Source organism: Mixophyes fleayi, chromosome 10 (assembly GCF_038048845.1).
Source record: "Mixophyes fleayi isolate aMixFle1 chromosome 10, aMixFle1.hap1, whole genome shotgun sequence".
NCBI classification, from domain to species: Eukaryota; Metazoa; Chordata; class Amphibia; order Anura; family Limnodynastidae; genus Mixophyes; species Mixophyes fleayi.
This window is the reverse complement of record NC_134411.1, coordinates 3,852,347-3,865,249: the sequence shown is the minus strand read 5'-3', so window position 1 is coordinate 3,865,249 and position 12,903 is coordinate 3,852,347. Positions and strand designations below refer to the sequence as shown.

At 39.8% G+C, this 12,903-nt stretch overlaps 1 protein-coding gene across 1 annotated transcript in view; it reads left to right on the top strand.

Annotated features, from left to right (window-relative positions):
- The first annotated feature begins 495 nt into the window (after nt 1-495).
- The window catches only part of PLCB3 (phospholipase C beta 3), a 79,841-nt gene continuing 67,433 nt past the window's right edge, over nt 496-12,903 (top strand). Inside the window, exon 1 of the mRNA XM_075187662.1 lies at nt 496-920. Within this exon, the coding sequence (XP_075043763.1) occupies nt 822-920 (99 nt within the window). The 5' untranslated portion in view covers nt 496-821. The remainder of the gene's footprint in view (nt 921-12,903) is intronic.

The window sequence follows — 12,903 nt, the reverse complement described above, 5'->3', positions numbered from 1 at the left end:
GTCTTCTAAATGAAACTCTGTTTTAGTGCTGTCCTGTCTAATTCAGTGACACTTCCTGTTCCTTTAGTAAAAGTGAACAAGTTCAGCCAGAGTAGGCTCCTCACTGCTGTGTGCAAGTCTATTCCGAATATCTCTATCAGAGATCTTTTGGGCCAAGATCAAGTAGGAGGAGTAAGACCCCCTCCCACCAGCACTCTGACAATTTCCAGGGCCTGAGGCTCCTGCATCCTTCCCCCCCCCCATACCTGGCCTGAGTGCAGAGAGCTTGGGCCAGGGCCAGCCAGCCCTGGCAAGTGTCAGCTATGTTTATAGAGGAGAGGGTGCATGGTTTAGGGGAGGGAGGAGTTACCTGCAGGGGTGTTCAGAGGTAAGAGCCTGGTATGTGAGGAATGTGACAGGACAGGCTACTCCCCACCACCTTCTATAGACAGGTGTCAGGACTGGGGTGCTTAGTGCTGCACAGGCAGCCAGGAGAGGGCAGGGGGGTAACCAGGGTGGCACAGATGGGTATGATGGCTGCACTCTGAGATGAGGAGTGGAGTCAACTTTCTTTTGTAAACTTCTTTCCCTGGTCACTCTCCTACTGCATTAACCCTCTCCATCCCTCTGGTCTCCCTGCTGTATCCCCAGCCTCCCGCCCCTGTGTCTCTTCCCTTCTCTGCCCCCTCCCCTCTGTGAGTCTCCGCTGCTCTCTAGCTGCCTCCCTCCTGCTTTCTCTCCTCCCCTCTCCTCTCCCTCCCTTAAGTCAGTCCCTGCTTTCCTCTCGCTGCCTCCTCGCTCTTTACCCCTTAATTGCCCCCCCACTGACCTGCCCTTCAGTCATGGCGGGGGCCCGGCCAGGGGTACACTCTCTCCAGCTGGAGCCGGTCCGGGTACCAGAGACCCTACAGCGGGGCAGCAAGTTCATCAAGTGGGACGAGGTGAGAGGGCAGAAGTACATGCAGAGGGGAGGGGGCAGATGTTTGAGTGACTGCTGCATTCTCACACACTGACAGTCAATCCAATTAGACTCCTGGGTGAAGTTCAGATTAGCCAGAGAAATGTAGGGAACTGTGTCTATTAGGGCCAATGGGGCGAGTGATGCAGATGATGAACTAATTGCTAATCTAGTTGTTGTGGAACTACTAGTCCCAGCTGCCCCTGGAATGCTGAGTCTGCTTTAAATGAAGTTGTTTATTTTTTTTTTTCATAATGAAGTCATGTAGTAGTGTTTTTGTATCAATATGAGTAATAGTTGTCAACCTCAGGAATGTGGGTGTAAATATTGTGTCTAATAGAAAACTTGTTAAAGAAGACAATTTAAGGCTCAGCCTGTTCTGTTACTGCAAGTTCAGTGCCAGAGAGGGGTGTAAACAGTGTGGTTAGTAGGGTCTTCCTACAAGCCTTTACCAGCTGCTGGATAAACAGGCATGTGAGGATTTAATTGGTTTGGCTGCTAGGGTAACATGAATGGAGTGTGGACTTTGCTGTTGAGGTAACTCCTGATGTTGAAACCTGCAGAATCAATGAAGCTGTCAGAAACATGATAAGGGGCAGATGTAACTTGGATGAAGGACTGACAGAAGATAGAACTGAGAGGAAATGTGTCATTTAACCCCTCCCTTACCAATGGACAATATTCAGTTAGGGGGTGTGGAGCAAAAAGGCCACGTTCTGATTGGCTGTTACATTTTTTTTTGTATATGGTTGCAACATGTTGTTTATTTTTTAGTTTGTTTGTTTGTTTTACAAGTACCTAGGATTGAATCTTGTCAAATTTTGCATTACCCAGTATGTATATTTTCATCTCAAAATAATGTATGATCATAGTATACATATATGTGTACATATATAATGCACGTTGGTTTATAGCTTGGTTTACATAAGTTGATTTCTATCACTGTGGCAGTTGAGGGAAAAATGCTGCATTGACAGATAATGTAAGTAATTCACAAATCACTTGTGGCTGCAATTACACAGACAGTAGATTTCTATCAGACACATGAGTAGATTATATTACTTGGAAGTTCTAAAAGTACAGCCCAAAAACCTGCTTCAGTCAGAAGCTCAGTCTCTCATTTTTGTAAAATATCTTGTACTTGTGCGGAATATTTGCTGAGAATCACTCTAACATCTCTATATTTTTTCAGTTTAATTCCGTTTAATAACATTAATTCTTTAGTCAGAACTTCTGTAATGCTGGCGATATTACCACCTAGGAAAAACATTTTCTAAGGTGGCCCTTCTCCCTAGCTGTAGACCTATCACTTGGCCGAAAACCGAGGGGGCAATAAGCTGCAGAACCAAAAACAAACTGTAATCAAGTAATAGCTGCGTGTGTTTGGTTCTCCTGCTCACAGATCCACTCCTCGTCTATTTCTTGCTGGTTAACAAAATGAATTTGCTGTTTTTGTATTACAGAACCAGTAAATACTGTTACATGTAGCAGCCCTTGTAGCTCCGGGAAGAGTTAGGTCTCTAGCTGGTACTGCAGAATTAAACTAACCTATCTGTGCTGCAATAAATGTGCTCAGAAATATATAAAGAACAGCACAAGATTGGTCAAAAATGTTGATAAGATGGTAAATGTTAGCCTTAAAATCTAGTTTTAAGGCTTTCTATGGTTGGTCTCAACCAGATTCCTTGTGAATGCTGTAAAATACTTGGTTACAGGACAGTATATACTCAGGGCAGGAAAACGGGACCAAACCCTGATACAGTATAGTCATCATAAGCTATTTATATAGCGCCACTAATTCAGCAGCGCTGTACAGAGAACTCATTCACATCAGTCCCTGCCCCATTGGAGCTCACAGTCTAAATTCTTTAATATGCGCACAGACAGAGACACAGACAGAGAGACAGAGAGAGATTAGGGTCAATTAATAGCAGCCAGTTAACCTGCTAGTATGTTTTTGGGAGTGTGGGAGAAAACTGGAGCACCCGCAATAAACGCACGCAAACACGGGGAGACCATATAAACTCCAAACAGATAAGGCCATGGTTAGGAATCGAAACTCATGACCCTAGTACTGTGAGGCAGAAGTGCTAACCACTAAGCAACCATGCTGCTCTATTTAAGTAAATAGATAAAATTCCCAAATATATACTTCTGTTTAATGGTTGCATAGGCTCAAAAGACTGCAGAGGCCTGAATAGTGTATACAAATAAAATGTTTATAAATTTAATTAAAATAGAAAGTAATTTGTTGCAAAGTACTTTGGAGAAAATATCTAATCTTTCACTGATATTAGTCCTTTAGGACTGGATTTGAGAACTTTGTAATAGTAGAACACTGTATTGTTCAACCATCTACAGATAGAAATAGATTTTTTTCCCCCATATCTAATATGTACACATCTAGAAAATGGCATTAAATGTTCTGTTCTTGTAGTACACACATTTATTATACTACTATATACACCGTCGTACCATCACAGAGGACGGTGGGAAACATACATTTGTAGAGAACTCCAAAATAGTCACACATCATCTTACTTTGTTTCTTAATACATTTTTGTTGACAGTGACGACTTGAGCTAAGTTCCCACAACTTTGTAGCTACAACAAAGTTCTAGTTACAAATCACAGTCTCTGTGATATTTCTGCGAACAATGTTATTAGAGAGACGTAATTTAGCCCTGGGCCGCCATTTAATCATCCTGATGACTTGGTGCTGGATTAGTAGCTTTGTATTGTATTTGTTTCTCTCTTTTTATTTTTTGAAACCTGTTGTGGGCACGGCAGGAAATTGGCAGCTGATGATTGCTAGCAACTGTTGCCTACATCAGAATTTCTTAAAACACCAACGAACTTAAAACACAAGTTGCCTTTTCCAAGGAAGACACTAATTATAGTAACAGATATATGTGTAAACATTTTCATACCTTGACAGAACTTAAGTTATTTTGCATTGTACTTTTGCATTATACTTTTATTTGCTACGCAGGCGAGAGTAAAGCTGGGTACACACTACAGGGTTTTTGTCCAATAATCGGCTCAACCAGCCAACATACGACCGCACGTTCAAAAGTCAGGTCGGTGTGTGCAGTGACACGATGGTCGAAAGTCTGCCCAAATGGACGATTGTCGCCTCATTTGGTTGGTCGTACCGTTAAATATTTTCGTTCCAATCTCGTTTCCGCTGTGTAGTGTGTATAAGTTTCCGACCGATCCACAACAGTGAGTACAAAATTAGTCATTGCTCACGACAACATGGCTGTAAAAAGTTGCTAACGGGACGTCCGCTCTTCCCTTTATCGTCCTAAACAAGGCTCGTGTGTATACAGTCCATGGACCGAGCGATCGGATCATCGATCGCATGTAAAATCGATCGGCATAAAAAGTTGGTGAAAAATTCTGTAGTGTGTACCCAGCTTAACCTATTGTTCTGTTATTTGCCATTATAGCCTGGGGATAGGCTGATTGCTATGTCCTTCAGTAGGATTATGGACAGGAAGTCTGTTGTGTATATCTCCCTATATCACCCCAGCATTTCACATATATATTTGCGAACCATATTAGTAGCTATTTTATATAAGTCAGCCTGTCCTTTTAACTCACTGAATTACCCCCAGTGGGGCATGTTTTCAGCACAGGTTAATTAATCTAATTGTTTGAACCTGGTAATTAACTGAAATTTTGTTAGTGAAGTCATTAATATTTGAACAGTGGTTTGAGAATCTGTGAGTCTGGTTTATGACTGCAGCTGTTGAACTATAACATCCTTATACAGCTTGAAAGCAACAGGGTGTTAAAGGCCACGTTATAACCTGTTACCTTGTAATTATAGTATTTGCAGTGGGGAGATAGAAACCTAGAAATCATTGATTCTTATGAGATATTTCTCCTTCCAGTAGAAGCATTGAACTTCGTTGAGTTGTCAATGTCATTAGATCTTTTTACATAGTTTGTCGTCCAAATACACAGTAATATATCTGTACAGTTTGCATAGAACTGATACAATTAACTGACCAAATCGTTGTGCAAATAATTATCATTGTACTACAGTAATCTGTAATACAGGTTTTCTAACCCCAAACATGGTGAATTTGATGAAATACAGAGAAGGGCTATTATAATGGTGCCTCGGTGTATGACACAAAACAAAACCGAGGAAGTAGGCAAGAGCCGCAATTTACATCTTAGAGGACAGGACGAGACAGGTGGTATAAGGAGTACTAGAGATCAGGAGGACAGTATTATTTTAAAAAATGCAGAGGCCCTGATTTTAAAAAAAAACCACCTGATTTTTCCCTTAAAATATGGCACCGGATTATCTATAGATTCACTCTTGTTCTAACTGCCCTCTCTGATATCTGCTGTTGCAGATATCAAGGACAAATACCGCATCCCAGATGCAGGTCTTCTGTGAGCAGGAGGGCACTCTGCTCCCTTTGTGGAAAGTGGTTCAACATCTAATTTTCAAAATACTAATCATCATCATTTATTTATATAGCGCCACTAATTCCGCAGCGCTGTACAGAGAACTCATTCACATCAGTCCCTGCTCCATTGGAGCTTACAGTCTAAATTCCCTAACACACACACACACACACACACACACACACACACACACACACACACACACACACACACACACACACACACACACACACACACACAGACTAGGGTCAATTTTGATAGCAGCTAATTAACCTACCAGTATGTTTTTGGAGTGTGGGAGGAAACCAGAGCACCCAGAGGAAACCCACACAAACACAGGGAGAACATACAAACTCCACACAGATAAGGCCATGGTTGTGAATCAAACTCATGACCCCTGTGCTGTGAGGCAGAAGTGCTACCCACTAGGCCGTATGCTGCCCACTTGAGAACCTGTCGGTTCCTCTCCACTCCCCCCCTCCCCCTCCTCCATATCTGAATTGTATGCTGAAAGAAGGGTCAACACTGCAAATATTTACTCTTTGCATAAACTTAATGTAATTGGCAATAAAAGCCTTTGACACTTATGAAATGCTTGTAATGTTACTTCAGTATATCACAGCAACATCTGACAAAAAGGTCTAAAAACACTGTAGCAGCAAACTGTGTGAAAACCAATACTTGTGTCATTCTCAAAACTTTTGGCCAAGACTGTACGTACTGTTTTCCCTACTGTACGGTGCTGTGAAACACTGCGGCACCTTATAAATCTATGATAATAATAATAAAGAGGCAGAATTTGTACATTAATGTTGTACTAGCACCAGGGCTAGTACAACATTAGTGTCAGGGCCGGCACTGGCAGTTCCAGTGCTACCGTCACATTTATCTGGCTTATCCTGTTCTGGCGGCCCCCTCATCCAACACCCTGAGGGCTGCTAAATGTAGCTGCCAATCCTAGGGCTTTGTCACTTCTTTAATACGGAATTGGCTAATCAATTTCATTTGGTAACATATAATAATAATAATATAAACTCTACTTCTAATAAATAATTGCATATATGTAGAGGGTCTAATGGGGAGAGAAGATCCAAACACTGTAAAGATGAAAAGAAATCTGTATTTCCACAAAGGATCCTCACCACCGAGCAGAATAAACTGACTGTCATTGGCCGACTCCTATTCATAGACTATAAATTCCACGAAAGGCAAGTTTACAGAATGGTAAAGCAAAAAACATAACCGGAAGATTTTATTGCTGGAATTTCACACTTCTGCCAAAAGATCTGCTCCAGTGCAAGTAGTGTGAAATTTTGCTGCCATTTCAATCATATCTACTGTAGAATTGAGACATGTTAGTGTAATATCTACTAAAGAATGTGCAGCGTTTCTCTCCAGCACTGCGGTTATCAGCTGGTGCAAAGTGTAAAGGTAACAGGGCCTTGACCAACACTCCTAGAGTGTGTACTGACTAAAGCTGCCCACACAAACATTTTCAGAATGTTCCGTGTGTGTGAACAATCTAAATATGATATACTTGACATTTTACAGTTCTCCAGTAAAGGTCAACATTCAGTACTATATTCTAACTTCTTAAACTGCTCGTTTTGAGCAGAACTATCCTTTTGTAATTAGCACAAGTGATCTGGCTACTACTGTAGGCCGCTGGTGGTCAGTAACGAATTTGCACAATATGTATATTTACAACATTGAAAAACTACAGGCTCGCAGGGCATCTGATGACATTAAACACATATATACACTTATTTGCCATTTTATTAGGTACAAATGTCTAGTAATAGATAGGACCTCCTTTTCCCTAGAACAGCCTGAATTGAGCACAAGGACCAATCACAGGCTACAGTCAAGAGATACGTGTGAGTTTCACATGAACCCAATGATTGTCTGTCAGCAAATACGACAGCCACAAACACCCACGTGTCAGGACAAAAGAGGAACATGTACCTGGAAACCTAAAACTGGTCTCCTAATTTACAATTAAGTCATTCAATATGATTGTTTATATTGGAATTGTAAAAAAAAAAAAAAATGTTTGTGGTTAATAACTAATCCTATTTTATAAAATGTAGATGGCCAAATTGATTGATACAATCATATTTGGTAGATAATCCTCTACAATCATATTTGGTAGATAATCCTCACCAAAGAGCGATCAGATAAAAGCTTATTGAAGCTTCTGTATTGTAATTGTGCAGTTAATGTGCCACTACCGTAACACCCACTGCACGTGCATGGAAAATGTATTTGAGGTGCTGTCAGATCACAATAGTTCTATGTGTGAAGTGGGCAGTTATTTTTTTGACATACAGTCTGATTAAAAATGCTTGTATTGCGTAAAAATATGTCCACACCACGTGTGCCTCAGTTGTACATTATTGTGATGATCAGCTTAAGCTATACATTGTAGCACTGTATTGCCATCATAAATCAATACCTGTATGTAATGATGACACAAATAAGTAAAAATAAACAATAAAAAACAAACAAAAACAAATGCCGGTTTTTTTCTTTCAGTAAATTGCTGTTATAAATATTCCTGGCAAATTAACTAAACCAAAGTTTCATACATTTACCTTGAGGACTCTTATGATATCCTTGCAACCAATCAGACACTTGCTTTCATAGTCTGTAATTATGAAGCGCATGTTGTGAGATGTTTCACTTCAAAACGTTCTACTGTATTGTCATAGAGCTAAAAAAAAAATCTATCTTGTCTGTTAGTCTGTCCCTGACAGTGCTCCGTCATATTTTTTTCTTTTTTTAAGGTTTTTATTTATTAAAGATACACGTAGAAAAATACACAATAAAAACATTTGAGGTACAAAACTGTATTATTCCCTCTTATTTTATCATTAATGTATATGGGGAATGGGAAATGTTACAGGTGCATGAAATATTGTTTAGTTGATATCATCTTGTAGTGGACAAGATAATGAAAATATCTAAGGGTCTTTAGGAATTGACTGTTGTACCATAAGTTACTAATAGTATGTACACTATCCCAAAATAGCAGATACATGGACAGGTCCGCTAAATATAATGGGGTATTCACCTGTGACCACAATTCCTCCAACAGTCAAGGATTAGCTGTAGGGAACATTTTAGGAGTGTAGCACATCTGTGGTAGATCTTATACTCCATTTCTTTAGTCCTTGTAGAGATCGAGCTGTGACCTATTCCTTCCCCAACAGCATTCATCAGGAGGTGGTCCCAAGTCCCCTCCCCCCCTCCTTTTCATGAAGCTTTTCATGGAGTCAAGGGTAATAATAAATTATAAATTGTTGAAATCATCCTATAGGGGTATTGTCTCATAAGGAGCCACTTTCATCTAGTTTATCCTTGCTGTTCATTCAATCATAATGAAAAAGTAAGGAGCATATGTAGGCAGGCATTGGTGTCATGACTTGTAGAAACTTGAAGCACATTGAAACTAACCCATTCATGGACAAACTAATGTCAATGTTTATCTTTCTTCATGTTGCAGTTTTCAAGTGAATGTTACTACCCTCCTATTAATTAAACTGACGCCATATTTTCCAACCCATGTACAAAAAGCTGCATTAGCAACTAGGAAGATATTTTCCGAAGGTGCCCCAGGGGCCGTACAGAAGGGTCACATGCAGCCTGTGGGTTGCTTGTTGGTGGAAATTATATAAAGGAAGTATTACTGCCATCTATAGAGATGATAAATAGAACATACTTGCCAACTCTCCCGGAATGTCCAGGAGACTCCCGCATTTTGCGAGAGTCTCACGGACTCCCGGGAGAGTGTGGAAATCTCCCGCATCTGCCCACTTCACTAGGAAGTGCCCACTTCCTAGTAGAATGGGCAGAATTAGGTCCCAAACGCTGCGATTCCCGGTGAATCCGAAAAAAACATTCTTCACCGCACCAAGCTAAACCCCAAATATAGATATTCGAAAGAATCTTCTTATTTCATTTAGGGGAGGTGCTCCTACACAATATGAACATATCATCCAAAAAATAGGGGAAAAAGAAGGGGGGAAGGGATAAAGAAAATGTGTATACCGGGCACTCTTTTACTGTATGTAATGTAATAAGTTTCTGTTAAGATTTATCTCATTTATTTGATTCCCGGTGAATCGCAGCGTTTGGCCCCGCCCCCTGCTGTCAAATTACGTTTTTTTTTGCGTCCTTACGGCATGGGGGCGGGTCCAAAATGACGCACATTTTGGAGCCCCGCCCCCATCACACCCACCACCCCCGCAGGCTCCCGGAATCGAAGATTATAAAGTTGGTAAGTTTGAAATAGAATCATTTTAATAAATAACTTAAATTTGAACCCAGGACAAACTATGGCATACTGGCCTACTTTGGCTGGAGACCCAAGTAAAATGTCCTTTCTGCCTTCCTTTAAGTATGCCCTGAACACATAACGAAGTTATGTGACCCATTCTCTTTTAAAGAGCCTTTTATATGGGTTTAACCTTATATAATTTAAAAATGACGTTATTGTACAGCAGAGTTTTAACCAACTTAATTGTAGATTACGGAATAGAAAATACATTAATGCTAGATTAACATTACCTATTTCAGAGCTGTATAGTCTATGGCCTAAATTCCCCTTGTTACTAAAAAACCCTCTCTGTAGAGTACAGTCTTGTAAATTCAGGCATAGTTTCAGCAGCATACCTGGTGCATCTCTTGCAAAATCTGGACTTCAGTTTCGGCACTGCTTTTGTTTCCAGTAGATCAGTTTACGCAGAAGAAACAAAACCTTGTTTCTATGAAAATCAAGACACATTCCTAGATGAGATTTAGAATTTACCCTACAGCAGAATTATTGTTCTTTTTATTAATAGACACACAGCTGCTGCAGTATTTTTCATAGTAGGGTGTGATGATTATATAGTATATCTAATGACTGATTCTTATTTTCTGTATGACAATGTGAATATTTTATGTAACCTTGGAATGTAATCTCAATGTGTGCTTTGCTAGATGACATGAGTTTGAATTTATGCAAGTGTCGTTAATCTTTTGAAACTAGCCAGGCCCGGGATAGATAAGGGTCTTGTTTGAAGCCCCAAAGTTGTAAACCATCTAGCTACTCAAGCAGAACAGAGGTGAGAGATTCTCTGAGGTGCCCAAACATATATCTTACTGATAGGTAATTTACTTTGAAAGCTCTGTGTCATGGGAATAGATCTGACTTACTTGAAAATGTAGTTCCTAAAGTGGGGGTGAAGAGCCTGTAAGAAGGGTTTAAAATCTTCTGCATTAGACAATAACGTGTGCATTTTCATGAGGGAGTCTATCGAAAATGAAATGTCCCATATTCCTCAATTGTGTTCCCTCATTCCTCAATTGTGTTCCCTCACACACCAGGGGCTAGATTTACTAAGCTGCAGGTTTGAAAAAGTGGGGATGTTGCCTATAGCAACCAATCAGATTCTAGCTTTCATTTATTAAGTGCTTTCTACAAAATGACAGCTAGAATCTGATTGGTTGCTATAGGCAACATCCCCACTTTTTCAAACCCGCAGCTTAGTAAATCTAGCCCCAGGTCTTAACTAGTAAGTAGTAATTCTGATTTTATTTCATATTTTATTTTCTGAAACTTTTTTGTGCAAATTTATTGTATGTCTTGTTATTAATTTTTGTAACTAAGCCTTGGAACCATTTTTCAGATTAAATAAATGTAATTTAGTGTATTCTCCATGATTCTTTGTGAACTTACACAGCCCAGGGAGACTCATACTACATGTGTATGTGATTTAAGTGTGAAACTTTAATAAGTGGTTTTGGTGAACGTAAAGACAGCATAATAAATCCTTTGTGGTGGCAGAAAAGTCTGTATTCATTGCTAAGTGACTAAGGTGATGCCAGTCACGGCCAGCTGTTCAGATTGCTGTATCTGGGACAGGCTGGGTGTTCATGACATAGGGCAAGCTGATATTTGGAAATATAATACTTTTAAGTTGTTTTAATATATAAACAAATGTTTAGTATTATCAAGTTTGAATTACATGACTTGCTTGTGTACATCATCTGTACTCGGTGACTATATGTAATACTTTGGTTGATGAAATTAGGTTGGCATGCTTTACTAACTGAATTAGGCCTCATTACATGTTACGTGGTAATAACAATTACAAGCATGCAGTTTGTATTTGCAGATCTGCTTATTACAGGAACAAAATTGGCAAATACCGTAGGCCCGAAAGAATAGGGGGCAACCTTTAAACTCTTAGTAATGGAGAATATAAAGTATAGATCTTTAAAGAGCTTAAATCCCCCCCCCCCCCCATCCCCATTCTAACAAGGCAAAAGGTTCTGGCTTCAAAGAGAAAAGTTTGGTCTTGACAGCTTTTTATTTGAGTTGCTTGCTGAAGTTTATCCTAGTGCAGGGTAAGATACTAACCTTAATTTTAGTTAATGTTAACAATCTTCATTCTAAAGTTGGATACATACCTATGCAATAATACTTCAGATGCAAAGTCTAACTATTTCAACAATAGGGCAGCACGGTGGCGTAGTGGTTAGCACTTCTGCCTCACAGCACTGGGGTCATGAGTTGAATTCCCGACCATGTGTGGAGTTTGTATGTTCTCCCTGTGTTTGCGTGGGTTTCTCCGGGTGCTCCGGTTTCCTCCCACACTCCAAAAACATACTAGTAGGTTAATTGGCTACTATCAAAATTGACCCTAGTCTCTACCTGTCTATCTGTCTCTCTCTGTGTGTGTGTGTGTGTGTCTATATTAGGGAATTTAGACTGTAAGCCCCAATGGGGCAGGGACTGATGTGAATGAGTTCTCTGTACAGCGCTGCGGAATCAGTGGCGCTATATAAATAAATGGTGGTGATGATGATGATGATGATGAACAATAATTAAAAGCCCTGATGAGCATGCTGATCATGTGTACAGACCTACACAATTTACTTTCAGATCTGTGATCTTCATCTCTCGTACCCATCTGCTGAAATGACATGTTTCCATCATTGAACTTGATTTTTAGGAAGTTTCTTAAACCAAATCAACAGATACAATGTGTTTCTGTGCGATAAAACATGATCGTGGGAGCGTAGACGCTCATGCAGTATCTGACCTAACATTCGTGAGTCGTGTGATCTGCACGATAATTGCATAATTGTGTACCCAGCTTAACAGTGACACAATAAGCGCTTGAGAACTCCTTGTAGGCTTCCTGATGCAGTTAGAAATGGTAAATGCGAAAAAGAAGTACAAATGTTAATGGATATGGTAACGGGTTTCTAGTGACCGAACGTTTACATGTATTTTACATGTGTTAAACACACATGTAAGAAGTATTTAAAAAATATTAATGGATATGAGGCCCAAATCTTAAAAATGGAAGAAACATTTTTTATTAAATGAAAGAAAACATGAGCAGGCCTAGTTTGTAAAAGTTAAAGTGCAAATTAAAATTAGCATTTTGTTTTGTATTGCTCTTTTGAGAATTCTTGACACACTGTCATTTTGGAATACAGGAGAAAGTTACTCTGCATGTTTGTCAAGGGGGGTATAGGGTCCA